We start from the raw sequence: 16,286 nt of genomic DNA on the forward strand, positions 1-16,286 counted from the left end.
GCCGCGCTCCCACCGCACCTCCCCCTCCGAGAAATGGCGGAGGATGCGCGCCGCGCCCGGAGCCTGGAGGCGGGGCGCCTGCCTAGTCTGCATGTCCGCTCCGGCGCACCCCCCCCCCACCCCCCAGACCCCGCATCCCCGCCTGGTTCCCCTGCCCTCTCTGGGCGGCAGGGAAGGTCGAAGCGCAGAGACAGCGAGAGGACGCACAGGCTGAGGAAGAGTGACTGTGCGTGCGGAGGTGCGCGGCTTGGGGCTGCGGCTGCCAGGCCGGTACCCGGGTCCCACACCTCGCCCCTACTCGCGGAGCTGCACCCTGCGTCCGGCTCTGGTCTCCTAACCCTCGCCCCGGGGAAACCGCACCGGGCATCGCCTGGAGTGGTACCCCGCGCCCCGCCCTTACTCCCGCACCCTGGCCCCTCCCGCCCCGCCCCCGGCCCGCCCCCCTCACCGCCCCGCCCCGCCTCTGCCCTCGCTTCGGGTGCAGCCCGCGCCCTCCCCGCCTCAGTCCCGCGCCCGGAGCCCCGCGCACAGCTGCGGAGAGTGCCTGGGAGCCGGCGCCCCGACGCTAGGCGCCCGCAGTGTTCGCCGCGTCCTCCGCTCCGGGACGGGCATGGGGCGGCCCGGCTGAGTACCGCACCCCGTCGCTGAGCCCCCCAGCCCAAGGAAGCGTCCCTCTCGCCGCGGCCGCAGCGTGCATCGGCGATGGCGAAGGCGACGGCCAGCACCGTGGGGCTGCGGTTGCTGCTTCTGCTGCTGCCCCTGCTCGGCGAAGGTGAGTTCTGTCGGGGACTGGTGCCCGCGGCGGCCGGGGCGAAGTTGGCTCCGCGCGGTGGAGTGGACGCGTTCGAAAACGCCCTTCTGTTTGCGGCGGGCAGCGGGCCACGCAGTTACTGGCCTCCTGGGCTCCACTGGGAGTGGGGTTGTGTGGCGGGCAGCGCGCCTCGGGCCCCGGGCTGGGCGGGTCTCGGGCCCGAGCGGGACACGGGCCGGGCGGCCAGGGTCGGTGCCCAGGGCCCGAGTCGCAGCCGCGCTTGCCTGCCTGGTTGCGCCTCGCGCCACAGCGGCGTCTCGGGGCGAACCGAGCGGGTCTTGCCGACGTTTCGGTGCAGGTGGGGGAGGACGGTAAGGTAGCCCTAGAAAGCCTGTCACTGGGGCAGGAGGACTTGTGTTTCTGTAAACGATTGCTCCGTCTTGGTTTCCTTTTCGCACTCCACGTCGGTGCGTTTCTCCTCCAGCTCTGATGTCTTTTCTCAGGTGAGAGCGGAGGAGATCTGCTCTTTTTAAAACGGTTGCTTTTCCCTTGTGCGTTGTTGCCACCCTACTCCTTAAAAATCCCCCAAGCCTGTGGCCTCCAGGGGAGGCTGCCCTCGAGGGCCCGCTCGGGCTGGCCCAGCGCCTCCGGCCCTGGTTCCAGTCCCACTTGCGTCTTTAGAGTCTCCTGCTGCTGCCCCGCAGGGGCACCTGAAGGTGTGGCCTTTGGTACCAATTAACGGTTCGGGGCCAACCTGCACCAAGCGCTCTGACCATCCTGGAGTGGAGTAGGGCTGTGTGCCATCAGCATCGGTGCTGGGAGGATTCGAAGGCCCCCACCTCCAAAACTCTTGACAAGATGAATGAACCCCAAGGCTGTGGAATCTTTCCTCCTTACCCCCGTGGCCACGAATTTTAGTTTCTCTCAAATTGTCCCCGATTTCTCTTTCTTAAATACTTAAATGTATGCACCAAATTTCCCTCTGAGAGTAGCCCCCGCCACCCTCCCCCACCCTTCCCTGCGGCCTTTGGTAATACAAAAGGTTTCCTGCTTCTGGCCCTGGGTCCTGCATAGACCGTGGGTTCACAGGCCTGCCCAAGGTTTCATTTGTGTGACTGGATCCTAAGCTCTAGAGGCAGATACTTAGACTAGGATGGGTCCCCAGCCCATCACAGGAAAGGCAGGGGAAAAATCCTTTCCATGCCCGGGGGAAGAATGGGGGAAACACTGGGAGTCTGGGGTCAAGATGCTGTGAAGGGGAAACAGGCAGGAGAAGGCTGAAGACAGGACAGAAGTAAACACAGACGAGGTGTTCAGAAGATTTCTTGTTAACTCTGCTTTGCAACTTTGTAGTGATGGGCGGGTGATCAGGTGAGAGCCGGAAGCCAGGGTGGGCTGGGCGGCCTCAGAACCTAGCAGAGGACTTCCCATGCCTTTCCTATGTTTAGCCAGGGTGTCCAGCTGAGGCTAGGAGGACTGGACTGGGAGCGGGGCCGCTAGCATGGACCTGTGACGCTTGGTAGGAATGCAAGTGGCTTTTTCACAGCCTGGACTCACGGAGTTGGGTGGTGGGAGAAAGGCCCTCCAATCCAGGGAAAGCAGCTTTCCTGCCCCACCCACCCTTCCAACGGGATGAGTAAGAAACATGATTGGTGACACTGAGAGTGGAGAGGTGGCCCCGCGGTACCCAGGAGGAGACAGCGGGGCGTTTGGAGAGGCCTGCGGGCACACTTTACTCAGAGTGGCAGTCCTGGGGCTCTCTTGGTGTGCTCCAGCCTGCCGCTAGTGAGTCGGGGCCACTGCTCCGGGACGCGCCCAGGCTGGGAGTAGCCCGGCCTCGGGGCGCCCCCTTGTGGATGCAGCCCTTCAGTGGCCTTCCTTCATGGTACCCTCCTTCCTCAAATGAGTTACCTGGGGGATGGGCTGGGTCTCTAGGGGATGAAAGCCTTCCCTGCTGGCCTAGACCTACCTCCCCGAGACCGGAAGCTCTCTTCTGTGCTGGACGGCTGATGAGAGGTCGGGTAGGGAGGCAACCAGATGGAGCGGCGATGGCCTGGACCCGAGTGTTGGGGAAGCAAAGCACTGCCTCAGGGCTGGCAGGGATGGGCTAGAGGGCTCAGGGGTGCTCAGAGCAAGGTCATAGGACATCACCAGACCCCTAGGGTGTGACCCCCTCCACGTGTACACACTCTCATTGTGTAAGAATGCGCATGCCTTCAGAAAAAGGTGCCATCCCAGACACAGACTTCCAGAGTAGGGCAGGACTACTCACCCACACTCTGGAATCAGTGTGAGGGCACACACGGGCACACACACACTCCTAAATCCATGCTCACACACTCTCACACTCACTCTTGGCGATCATTGAGACACCACTGCCCTTTCTCAAGGATACGTTATCATGAGACCTGTAGACACACTCACGCCCATGCCCGGCTCCTCACACTACACCCTCATCTGGGAAACCCAGCTCCCCTCCCTGCCACTCCCACACACTGGGACCCCCGTGTGTATACACAGGGACACCTGCCCCTCCCTGCTCACACTCAGGGGCACAGCCCGTCCACCTGGGGCATCCTGGATCCAGAGCTAAAGAACTCCCATCTAGAAGTTGTTCTCAGAAGAGTGTGTGGCGTTTGGCTGCTCCAGTGCAGGTACGGCGTCCCTGTGGCGTGGATGAGGAAACTGAGTCCCAGCTTCCAGGGCTCGCCCTGAATGTCTCAGGCTGACCGCTCACCCAGCACCTTCTCCCTGACCCCCTGCTCTTCCTCACTAGGCCTCACACCTCCCATTTTCCTGGCCTGGATTCTGGGGTCCCATTTTGCTCAGCCCCTCTGCCCACTAGGAGGAACCTGCCCTCTGTGCCTGCATGCCCCTGGGGCCTCTCACTCCCAATACTGGCCATGACTTACAGCCTGCTCTCCAGGCTGCGGGCCCTGCCCCTCTGCAGTTGGACCTGGGTGTGCCACTTCTGCCCGGACCAGCGGGTGCCAGCACAGCCCCTCAGCCAGGAAGGCTGCTCTTCCAACCTCTTTGTTTCTCTTTCCGCCCCTTCCCTCTCTGGCCAGGGACGAGTGATGGTGTGCTTCACCAGGCTCACCCGGGTCCGGCTCCTTTCTCCCCCTCCTAAGCCCTTCTGGCCTCTGGGAGCTGCCTGCGCCCCACACTGACTGTCCTGGGCCCTAGCAGAGTCTAGCCTTCTGAGGGAGCAAGGGATTGGGTCATATGGTAGGCTCCTAAGGGTGGGGTCTGTGAGCAGAGAGCAAATGGGGAAGTTTATTGAGACCATTGCAAAATTGCCTTTATTCTGCAGAATTGCATTAGGGATGGCTAAGTAAATCACTGTTTCCTTGGTGGTGTGAAGAAAATGGGATTCTTTCACCTAATGGGGTGCTAATGGCCTTTTAGCCAGGGGAGGAGAAAACAAATTAAAAATTATGGTATCTGTTAAACTGGAGTATGGGGTGCCAAGGGGAAGCAGGGTGGGGGGCAGGAAACTGCTGCCTCGCCTGAGGGCTTCTCCCCCTGTGATCCTAGAGAGGTGTCCTCTGCCCATTGGTCTTAACTGGATCAGGTGATGCCAGCAAAGGCCACCCCAGGAGGCCCATGGCCTGCTGATCCTGTGCTCAGCACCGCCTGTCTGCTACTCACTGTATCCTCCCGAAACCCTGAGGGATGTGGCCTTGTTTTCCCATTTCATAGGTAAGGAAACTGAGGCTCCCACAGCCTGTGTACCTGAGCCTGTGAAGAGGACTTCATGACTCTGCACCCCTGGTCCTCTGGTTTTCAGCAAGCCCCTCTTCTGGGCCAGCGGCGGTGGGGACCTGAGACAGGGCTCAGGAGGGGTCCTGGCAGGAGAGGTGGCCCTGAGCCTGCTCACCCACTGGTCACCCTCTGGTGGGGTGCTCTGGGGCCCGAGGGACAGCCTGGCCTGGCTCTGGGAGGGACGTGTGCTGCCATGCTCCCCAACACCTGAGTCAGGAGCCCCCAAGACTCTGGCTGATTCTCAGGTGGGACTGCTACTGTAGCTGATGTCTGGGAATCCTAGGGGTCCAGGAACTGCCTCCAGGTGGGGTCCTGTCATAACTGGCCCCAGGGGAGGGGGCGTGCTAGTGGTGTAGGCTGAGAATGTGACCCTTGTACCCGCCTCTGCCTGGGGACCTAGAACCTGACAGAAGCCACTGTGCTGAGGAGTGGGGGTGGGGGGCAGGGGCTGGGCTTCAGGGCGCGTGGGTACAACTATGTCTCCTTACTTGGACTCCAGGACACACTGGGAGAAGAAAGTGCCCACTGGGCACCCCAGGAAAGAGGCAGAGCTGGAGAAGTGCCCCCCGCAACAGTATTGCTTCCTTCTATTCTGAAGAAGTGGCTAGTTTCCATTGTGGAGACCCAACCCCTTCCTGTGGATGTGGGGGAGGACACTTCCTCTTGTGGGGGCTGTGTTCCGGCTCCAGTCCCTCATCTCCTTCTCTTCATTTCTTTCTCTTCTTCCTCCTGGTTTCTGCAATTGTTTTTCTGAGAGAGTGACTTAATAGTAACAATAACACTATAACACTATTTCTATTACTAGTAGTAATAATAACACAATAACACTGGTGAGCAGCCCACAAACACCCTCCGAGGGTCCACCTGCTGCCCAGGGAGCTTCTCCAGGACTAGGGGTACACCCGGGGAGAACGCAGAAGGTGACTTTGACCTCAGAGCTGTCTCCCTATAGGAGAAAGGGGCAATAAAGGAAGCACCAAGCGGTCACTTATCTCAGATGTGTGTGTGTGATTTCAAATGGAAGTGCCTGGCAGAAGGCAGTCTGGGGGGCCGGGTGGGAGGGGCAATGGTGGGCTGCCAGGCAGGAAAGGGGCCCTCCTGGGCTTGGGCCACAGGGTGTGATGGCAGTGGAGGTCATCCCCTCCCTCCCTCCCTCTCACTTGCTTCCCCTGGGTCTTCACGGGCCGAGTGCTGTGCTTTATGGGTGGGCGCGCTTCAGCCCCTGGAAGGCTGGGGGATCAGTATGACTCAGAGAGATCAGCCCAGGATGTCCCTCTGAGAGCCATGACCTGGGTGGTCTCAGGGGGACTGTAAGGGATGTGAAGACTCAGGCTTCCAGAGCCCACACGGCTTTCCCTCCCTGCTCCAGAGCAGAAGAGTGGCAGCCCAGGCACCCCCCCCAACCCCCGTGTTGCCATGCTCAAAGGAGGCTGTGGCTCCTAAGACGGGCTCCGCCACATCTCAGAGGACCTGAGAGTATTGTCCTCTTTGGGCCGAAGCCCTGGGAGCCCCTGTGGACGGAGCCTACCTCCTGCCTGGCTTCGCCTCCCAACCTTCCCCCCATCCACCTTGCCTGAGCTCTGGGCCAGACGAGACCTGGGCTTCCGTCACAGCTGGGTAATGTGGGAGCCCCTGGCGCCTGTCCACTGGCTGGCAGCTGTAAGCCGGTGGCCCTGTGAGCTGTTCACTCCAAGACCCTGGGCAAGGTAGGGCGGAGCGAGAGAGGGTGGGGAGGCAGAACTGACTCCCCCTAGAAAACGTGGTTGTGGGGGTGAAGACGCCAGCAGGACCTTGGGGAAGGCAGTTCAGGCGCCATCTGGGCCCTCAAGGAGAGCAGGTGGCCAGCCCTGAGCAAACACCTCTGTTTGCTTTTGCCTGGTGAGTGGCTCCACAGAGTATAGCAGCCAAGGCACCACTGTAGAAAGGTCACCTGTGCACCTGGACAGGTGTGTGCCCACCTGTTGGTCTGGCCAATGCAGGCTCTCCATGACATCAGCGATACCTAGTGGGGCTGGGGGGCTCTGTGGCAGGCAGGGCCCAGTCCTGGGACCAGTTCAGGGAAGATGCCCCTGCCCTTACAGACCCAGGTCCTGGGTCTCAGGATGGGCCTCAGCCCACCGCCCCCAGATTCAGGTACTGTGACTTTACTTTATCCCCATCTTAAGCCTTCACTCTTCTGACCTGGGAGCTACTGTCTGGGTTCCACAGAGCTGTGGGCTCCAGAAAAGTGCCCAAGGGGCAGGGTGGCCGGGAGAGCGAGGCAGAGCTCCGAGCTGTGCCCTGAGTACCAGCTCTGACTGCCCTGTGATTGGAGAAAGGATTCTGCTTCTGAAACAATCAGAACCTCCCTGGTGAGACAATGGACATCAGAACTGGTTCTAGTCCCCCATTCCCACCTATGGGATTGCCAGAAATTTCCAGTGGTTCTTAGTCTTAGCAAACGGGAAAAAGACACCATGTAAGTTCTTAAACTTTAATTAACAAAAAGAGTAAAAGAGAAAGTATAAGTTCCTAAGCTTTAACGAACAGCCTGGAAAATGCTTGGGAAGATATACGGTCTGTGTGCCAGAACCTGAGAGTGAGACAGGTGTGGGGGTGGGGGGTGATCTGGGGTGCACAGCGTGGTGGTGGGAGTCTGAGTGGAGGGAAGGAGGTTATGAAGTTTCTTCCTCAAGTTTTCTTCCCTTGAAACAGTCAAAGACACTGATACATTTAAACAGAGAAAGACCCAGAAGCTGGGGGGCTGATCATGAGTGGGCTTTCTCCTTGCCTCCTCCCCCATCCTGCCCTTCCAGCATTGCCCGTGGCACATCCACTGCTGTCTCTTTTTTTTCTTTCTGTCAAGGAGAAAGGATGGAATCAGGGCTCCATTCTGTCACCTCTTAGCCATGACATGGGCTCAAGGTTACCATGCAGTCTGTGCTGTGAGCACATGCTTTGCCACTGGGTTGAGCCTCCTCATCAGATTGGCACCTGCAGGGGATCTTTACAGGAGACCACATGTGTGACTCCACAGAGCCTTAAGAAGTCTCGCCTGGGACCCTCTTGAATCTGCTTCTGCAGCCTCCTATCCCCTGTACCTATATGAGCAGGAAAGACTGTGAACTTGGGGGTGACAGAAACCCCCAGTCTCAACGTCTCAACACTGTTCATTTGTCTCCTGCTTCTGGCTGCCCCCCACCCTTGGTAGCCACTCCCCACCTGACTGTGTGCACAGGAGGGGCCCAGAGCTCTGAGGAGTCAGGCCTGTAGGGCCCTGGGCTCTTTGCCGTTGTCCACAGGTTGGAATCCCATCACAGGGTCCTTCTCTCTGCAAGAGAAGCCGCTGTGCAGAGGAGAGCATGGTGGTTAAATGGGATGCACACTGGGGCACCTGTGCAGACTCCTGGGGTCCCCTCTGGACTTGTGCCCCTGCCTCTTCCAGGGTGGTCTTTCCTGCAGAGATGGGGGCAAGAATGGGGTGGTAAACAATTAAAATTCACTTCTTTTGAGGTATGAAATTCACATAACAAAATTAAAGTGAACAATTCAGTGGGATTTAGTACATTCAAAGCATTGCACATTCATCACCCCTGTGTAGTTCCAGAACATTATTGTCAACCCCCCAAAGGAAACCCCATACCCATGAGGCAGTACACCTAGGTCCCCCACACTAGCCTCTGGTGAATGCCACTCTGCACCTATCTCTATGGACTTGTCTATTTTGGATATTTAATGTCAATTGACCTTTGGTTTGTATCAGGTTCCTTTTACTTGGTTGGAGGTATATCCACATTGTAGCATGTATTGGTATTTCATTCCTTTTTAAGGGTAATATTCCATTGCATGTATTGGGCTGGACAGGAAGTTTGTTTGGGTCCATGAACTTTTGGGCCAATGCAACATGTATCACATTTATGTATTCATTCATCTCTTGGTGGACATTTGGGTTGTTTACATCTTTTGACTTCTGTGAATAATGCTGCTGTGAACATTTATGTCTGAGTATCTGTTTGAATCCCTGTTTTCAGTTCTCTTAGGTGTTTACTTTGGAGTAGAATTGCTGGGTCATGCGATAATTTTAACTTTTCTTTTTTGAGGAACTGCCAAGCTATTTTCTGGTAACAACTGAAACATTTGACAATTTTAGTAGCTGTGTGTGAGGGTTCTAGTTTTACCACATCCTCACCAACACTTGTTACTTTCTGTTTATATTTTTAAATTGTATCCATCTTCTTGGATACACAGCAGTATCCTTACCTATGGTTTTGATTTGCTTTTTCTTAATTATCAGTGATGCTGAGAGTCTTTTCACTAGCTTCTTGGCCATTTGTATCTTTTTTGGAGAAGTAACTATTGTGCCCCTGTTTTAATTGGGTGGACCTTCTTTTGTTGTTGAGTTTACTTTGCTTTATCAGATTTCTACCAGGTGTTGCCAAGAAGCAGTTTTTGGCCAGAGACATTTCAGTGTCTGAACCCCAGGTCCCTTTTGAAGAGGACATGGGTTCATCCAATGTCCTTCTGTGGGGTTGAGTCACTGGGACCCTAAGGATAGTCTCAGAAGACACAGACCCTAAAGCCACTTTGAGCTCAAATGTCCCAGAAGCAATGGTGTCCCTGCTTATATGTGAGATGCCAGTGGCCAAGGACCCTCATGGCAGAAAGTGAAGAGGAACTAAAAAAAAAAAAAGCCTCTTGATGAAAGTGAAAGAGGAGAGTGAAAAAGTTGGCTTAAAGCTCAACATTCAGAAAACAAAGATCATGGCATCTGGTCCCATCACTCCATGGGAAATAGATGGGGAAACAGTGGAAACAGTGGCAGACTTTATTTTGGGGGGCTCCAAAATCACTGCAGATGGTGACTGCAGCCATGAAATTAAAAGACACTTACTCCGTGGAAGGATAGTTATAACTAACCTAGATAGCGTATTAAAAAGCAGAGACATTACTTTACCAACAAAGGTCCATCTAGTCAGGGCTATGGTTTTTCCAGTGGTCATGTATGGATGTGAGAGTTGGACTGTGAAGAAAGCTGAGCCCCGAAGAATTGATGGTTTTGAACTGTGGTGTTGGAGAAGACTCTTGAGAGTTCCCTTGGACTGCAAGGAGATCCAACCAGTCCATTCTAAAGGAGATCAGTCCTGGGTGTTCTTTGGAAGAACTGATGCTAAAGCTGAAACTCCAATACTTCGGCCATCTCATGCAAAGAGTTGACTCATTGGAAAAGACTGATGGTGGGAGGGATTGGGGACATGAGGAGAAGGGGACGACAGAGGATGAGATGGCTTGATGGCATCACCGACTCGATGCACATGAGTTTGGGTGAACTCCGGGAGTTGGTGATGGACAGGGAGACCTGGCGTGCTGCAATTCATGGGGTCACAGAGAGTCGGACACGACTGAGCGACTGAACTGAACTGAAGGACCATCCTGTAGAAGATCTGGGGCTGGGGAGGAAGTTGGGGGGTTCTGGGGACCAGTGACCTACCCAGCCCACTTGACAAGGCAGGACTGAGCAATAGAAGAACCCAGGGCTGTCTTGTCTTACTAAACCTCAATCCAGACTCTAAAAATAACCAGGCAGATCTGGGGTAAGTTGATTACCGTAATTGCAGCTGTGTGATGTCGTGCGGCCAGTCCCTTGAAGCTGTTTCCTGGGACAGCAGAATGTACCAAAGCATTGCGCCCCACGCCTCGCACCCAGAAGCTGCATGAGCGCTGGGACCCTGCTCAGGGTGGGACGGCCTTGACCGGGGTTAGCAGGAAGGCTTTGTGGGCCCAGGGAGGTCTCATTCAGCAGTCAGGGAGGAGGCGGCTCCTTGCCAGGCTGTCCCGTGGATGCTTCTGGGACTTTGTATGCTTCCCTTTTTCTTCCTCTTCCCACACAGTATCTGGGAGATTTTTGCTCTTTATTCAGACTCCTGGTTATTTATTGCAGGTTGGCAAGTGCTTGATTTGGAAATGAAGGGTAAGTCTGGAAAGGAGGAAGCCAGTTGGAGACATGGTCTTCCTGACCTTCCAGAGTCTCAGCATCCTCTCTCCCTACCTCTGGGACCTTCCTGGTTTTCCAGGAGGTCCTGGCTGGGGGAGCACTGAGCTCTGTAATAGGACTGGGTATAAGGGAGAACTAAGGTGTAAAGACCCCAATATGGGGCAGAAACACACCTCCTCCCAGCAGCCTGGCTCGCCCTCGTCCCAGAACGTATCTGCTGGTGGTCAGCCCCTGCGTGATCCCTTCACAGCCCGAGGCTGGGGCCCCAGCCTGTGACCCAGCAGACACAGACCAGGATCCCAGTGCATTCCCTCTTGCCTGTCCCTCTGCCCTCCTCTTTCCTGGGACCGTCCTCCTTGAATCACTGCATCTCATTTGCCTCAGTGGCAGACCTGGGTCCAGTGCCCTCTCCTTGACCTTGTGATGAAGGTCAAAAGAGCACAGGGACCACACCCAGGTTAGACTGAGTTCCCCCAATGAGAGGATCTTCCTTTGGCAATTCCCCCTCCCAAGACTCTCAAGGGAGCTGCCAAGAGACCCCGAGACTCCAAGGCTTCCTCCTGGGAAGCTGCCCCTAGGACTCTGGACACTGGGCTGAATGAATCCTGTCAGTCTCACTCCAAGGGTCAGAAGGTTAGTCTGCTTTTATTTTTTCATCTGTTTTGTTCTTTGAATAAATACTGCTGATGACAAGTTGTCTTTCATAAACCATGTGTTCTTTGTTTAAAAAAAAAAAAAAAAAGAAAGAAAGAAAGGCGGAGAAGTGGCTCTGGCTCCCAGCAGTAGGCGCTTGGTCCCAGCAGCCCTTCCAGGGAGGGTCCCTGTCCTGTTCACAGCTGGGAACAGACGCAGAGAGGGAGAGCACTGAGCCGGCTGCGGCAAGGCAGAGAAGGAGCGTGGCCTGGGCCTCTGCACTTGTCTCTCTGCTTTCATGAGTCACGCTGAAATCTCTGCTTTGTATCTAGACTCACTTCTCAAGGTGAAATGTGTGTGTGTGTGTGTGTGTGTACACATGCATGTGCACACACACATGCTCAGTTGTATCCTACTCTTTGCGACCACATGGACTCTAGCCTGCCAGGCTCCTCTCTCCATGGGATTCTCCAGGCAAGAATACTGGAGTGGGTTGCTATTTCCTCCTCCAGGGGATCTTCCCGACCTGGGGATCGAACTGGCAATAGTAGCATCTAAGAGTGGCAGATAGAAGGACCCCTCAAGGCTCACTCCTGTGTCCAGGGGCCATGGGCGCATCAGGCGCCCAGCATCCTCAGGTGCCTGCACATTCAGCAACCTTGACCATGTCCATCCCTGTTGGACAGCGCTGGCTGAGCAAACTCCCACCTGGTCGCGCCTTCCTGGGCCTTTGCTCTGTTTCACTGAGATATGAAAGAGCAAATTTCCATGAGGAGACTTTTAGGGGCACCTGCCTTTTCGAGGAGGCTGAAGAAGGCTATGGAGGATTATTTAGGTTGCATTTTTCACCTGGTCAGCAAGCAGGTGGATGGGTGGCCTGGAGTCCCAGGTCATGGTTCCCTGGCTTTTCTGCATGTGTGTGCACAGCCGTCACTGAGCAGAGGAGCCTGGTGGCCACGCACACTTAAGTCCTGGCTCACTCACTCTGTATGGCCTTGGGCAAGGTAGCCTCTCTCTGCCTTGGTTTCCCTGCTCTAAGACAGGAACCGGAAATTGTCCTTACCTCTGGCAGTTGCCCTGTCCATTAGTAGGGTGAAGCACTTGAAGCATTTGGAATAGAGCCTGTCAGGAAGATGCGTTGGCTTGCCAAACTGTTCGTTTGGGTTTTTCTGTAATATGGTGTATAAAAACTCGAACGAACTTTTTGGCCAGCCCAATAGAAGTTTCACCCGTGCTTAGGCAAATCCAACTCTTTGCAACCCCATAGACTGTAGCCCACCAGGCTCCTCTGTCCATGGGATTCTCCAGGCAAGAATACTGGAGTGGGTTGCCATTTCCTCCTCCAGGGGATCTTCCCAATCCAGGGATCGAACCCGTGTCTCGTGTGTCTCCTGCATTGCAGGCAGATTCTTTACCTGATGAGCCTTTGGGGAAGCCCTTGTTGGTTAATGTTAAACCTGGGCTGGGCGAGAACGATGCTGGGGGGAGGGGCAGAAACGGGCAGGACCGTGGCTATTCAAGGAGATCCAGCAAGGTGACGGATTTGTTGAGGTCTGAGTCATAGTGCCCTTCTGGGTGTGAGGGGGACAGAGTCAAAGCGGGGATGTCATGACCTGTCGCCCCCACCCCAGGCCAGGGCTGACACACCTGCCGTTAGCTGGGGCCACAGAGCACAGGAACCCCAGAGCCAAGGGAGCCTGGTGACCTGCACACAGTCATCAGCAGGCCACTTGGGTGGCCAGTCTTTTTCCAGCCAGGCCTTGCCCTGGGTAAAGAAATTAATTGTAACCTAATTGGCTGTTTCCTTTGCATAGAAGCCGGAAGGAACTGCCAGTGAGGCTGGTGATTAACTCAGCGGCAGCTGGGAAATCACATTTGGGCAGGAGTGTCCATCATCTGAGCGAGGCTGTTGCAGCTGGTCCGGGCGGGTGGGGACGTGGGTGGTGGCCGCGGGCGCTTGCTGGGTGCAGCCTGGTCCCCAGGCCTCTGGGAGCAGAAGATGGGGGCTTGGGCTCAAGGGAGGAGTTTGGGCTGCTGGCTCCATGCATCTGGGCTGCAGACCTCGTGTGCACACCTCACTACCCCAAACTTCAGCCACAGCCTGACCCCTTCCCTCCCATCAGCGGAGGACTATGTGGATGGCATGGCGGAGGAGGGGGTTGTCAGGAGACCTAGGCCAGGTCGCAGTTCCATTCTGAGAGCAAGAGGTGAATTCTCTTTCCCAGAACTGGGAAACAGACGGGGAGAGTGAGGTCTGCAGTGAGAGCTCGGGCAAGGCGGGCAAGTCAGAGCTTTTCACGTGTGGAGGAAGGTGCCCGTGCGTACAGGTCTGTGGTGCCTCTGAGGCAAGGCCTGCTCCTCGGGTCTCTCCCCCTCTCTCCACCTGCTCTTCCAGGCCCCCAGCCACCCTGTCCAGGCAGGGCCCAGGCAGACAGGTGTGTGGGGAGACACAGTGCCCCTGCATGGGGTCGCCCGTCCTGCCCACCGTGGATCACACAGTGAGGCTCAGTCTGAAGGGATGATGGAGGGAAGGCCTGCAGAGCTGGGCTGTGTGTGAAGCCCCTGACCAGACAGGCAGGCAGGAGCCTGGGCTCTGCGCTAGACAGAATCCTCAGGAGCGTGGAGAGCCCCGGGCACCCAGGGTGTGCCAGGGTGGCTGCTCACTCCTCCTTGTGTGCCAGGCCATCCAGCTGGCCCTTGTTGGTTGCTCAGGCCAGACCCGGAAGGCCACTCAGCTTTGTGGCCACAGTGGCACACAAGCTGCCCACTGAGGGCTGCTGGCAGCATTTGGGAAGAGGGAATTTAAGACTGGAATTGAGGCTGCCCTCGTGGTGACTAGTGTCCTCACAGGGCACCAGGTAAAGTAGCCAGCCCTGGCTTTTATTCACCACCCACGTATGCACTTAGCTGTCCAGCTTTGGGAACGCCTGCACAGGCCAGAGTTTTCTTGATGATTTTGTAGACAGAAGCTTCAGTTCCCAGCATCAGGACTGGGACAAGCTGTCATATTCCCCGCAGGGAGGCAGTGGCTTGTGAGCGCTAAGCTGAGCCCAGGACCCGTGAACAGAGGTGGCTGGCTCTCAAAGTGAGGTGTCCGTGAACCATCAAATTACTGAAGCCAACCCAGGCCTTCCCTTCTCGCCTGCTCTGTGCCGGGCGTCAGGCAAGGTTCTGGGAACGCAGCAGTGAGCAGGACAGGCCCAGGGCTGGCCTGGTGAGTCTTTCCAGTCCAGCTTTCTTCCCACATCTTATGTGGGTCAAATCTGGCAAAGTTGCTTCATTTGGAAGCCTCTGGATGCCTGGCAGAGTGAAGATGGTGATGATGGTTGGACGGTGGAGTGATGGTGGCTGGTGATGCTGTAGGCATGGTCAGCAGTGGTGCTGAAGGTGGTGGGTGAAGGTGTGAGGTGACGGTTGTGGGGAGGGTGGTAATGGTGTCAGTGGTGGTTAGGGTGTGGGGATGATAATATAGTGGGGGGCTGAGTTCAGGGGAAGTTAGTGATGGTGGTGGTGATGCTGTGTAGGTGGGGGGTGAAGGTGATGGTGGATGTGGGGACAATAGTGGTCACGGTGTAGCTGGGGTGGTGATTGGGGTTGTGTAATGGTGGTGATGGTGGTGATGGTTTTATGGCCACACACAGGAGGAACAGAGCATCCCACCAGTCCCACTTACGGCCACAGTGGGGCTAGCCTGCGGGGCTCGCTCTGCGCTCATAGGCACAGGCTCTCCTGATCTGTGCTTTTCTCCTAAAAAGCAGAAATTACATTACAATCCCTTGCAAAACTAGCCTCCACCTGCGACAAAACATGGAGATTGTAGGGTGTGTGGAGCGTCCTACAGGGTGACCCTGCCTGTGAGTGCACACACGTGTGTGTGTGTGTGTGTGTGCACTTGTGTGCTGTTCTGCCTAACGTCTCCCTGTTGGCAGTGTTCCTCAGTTACCAGGTCGTCATTTCCTGAGCCGTGGTCAGTGATTTTGTTCTTCGCTGTCCTCAGGGCTTGTTTGCTCAATGCCAACTCTGGTCTCACCCAGGCAGGTTGTGCACTAGAGGGCGCTGTGTGCCCCACGCGAGCCTCATGGGCATCCGCGAGGCTGCATTGGGCTCATCCTGCCACTGGCCACCCAGCTGTGGCTCCCAGTGCCTGTCAGACCAAGCCAGGGGTCTGGGCCAAGGTGATCTCACCCACCTCTCTGATCCCCTACCCCCTCTCCTGTCCCAAATTCTCACTGTTTTCCAAATTTGCCCAGCCGTTACCCTCCCGCCCACCCCCTGCCACTCTGTCCATGAATCCATTTATGTATTAGTTTGTTCCTTCCTAGATCATTTGTTGTTTCGCTCACTAGTTTGTTCCTTCAGACAGTTCTTTCAGGCAGATGGTGACCTGATCTGACTGACCCTGGCTGCTCTGGGGCAAGGCGCCTCTGGGGTCAAGAGTGGTCTCAAGGAGGGACTTCCCTGGTGGTCCGGTGACTAAGACTCTGTGCTCCCGAAGCAGGAGGCCTGGCTTCAGTCCTGGTCGGGGAACTTAAATCTTGCATGCCACAGCTAAGATCCAGTACAGCCAAAAAAAAAAAAAGAGTGGGCTCAGGGAGGCTAAGTGGTCCCTAAGCTGAGCTGAGATGAGGGAGAGGGTGGAGCGAGTTGGTAGGGGTGTCTCTGGTCCTCGGGAGGAGGTCAGGGCTGGTGAGCGTGGCAGTTCTTGGCCCAGAGGCAGCCGTTCGAGCTGTGGGACTGGCTGCCGTGTGCTTAAGGAGACTCTGGAGAGAACACCTAGAAGATAAGCTGAGACGGAGGAAACCCACATGGGGGCGAGCAGGCTGGCTCATCAGAGTGAAATAGGAGAGCTCCGAACACAGGAGGTCCTGAAGCAACCAGAGGGAAGAGAGAACGAAGAAGGGACCATTAGAGCGAGTACAGAGCGCTCAGGAGCAGGGCAGCGGAATCGTGCTTTTGAAGGACAGAATAACTGACCTGTAGAAGTCTCAGGGCTTCCCAAGTGGGCTTCCCAGTTGGCGCAGTTGCTGGAGGATCTGCCTGCCAAGCAGGAGATGCAGGTTCAGTCCCTGGGTCGGGAAGATCCCCCTGGAGGAGAAAACGGCAACTCACTCCAGATATTCTTGCCTGGAAAATTCCATGGACAGAGGAGCCTGGCAGGCTACAGTC

The 16,286-nt window shown here is 56.1% G+C and overlaps 1 protein-coding gene across 2 annotated transcripts in view; it reads left to right on the forward strand.

Annotated features, from left to right (window-relative positions):
* Nucleotides 1–503: 503 nt before the first annotated feature.
* Nucleotides 504–16,286, forward strand: part of RET (ret proto-oncogene) — a 57,077-nt gene continuing 41,294 nt past the window's right edge. The window contains 1 exon segment of one of the 2 annotated variants that reach the window (NM_001191483.1): nucleotides 504–772. In NM_001191483.1, the coding sequence (NP_001178412.1) occupies nucleotides 703–772 (70 nt within the window). In that variant the 5' untranslated portion in view covers nucleotides 504–702. 2 annotated transcript variants of the gene reach the window in all.

Source organism: Bos taurus, chromosome 28 (genome assembly GCF_002263795.3).
Source record: "Bos taurus isolate L1 Dominette 01449 registration number 42190680 breed Hereford chromosome 28, ARS-UCD2.0, whole genome shotgun sequence".
Lineage (NCBI taxonomy): Eukaryota > Metazoa > Chordata > Mammalia > Artiodactyla > Bovidae > Bos > Bos taurus.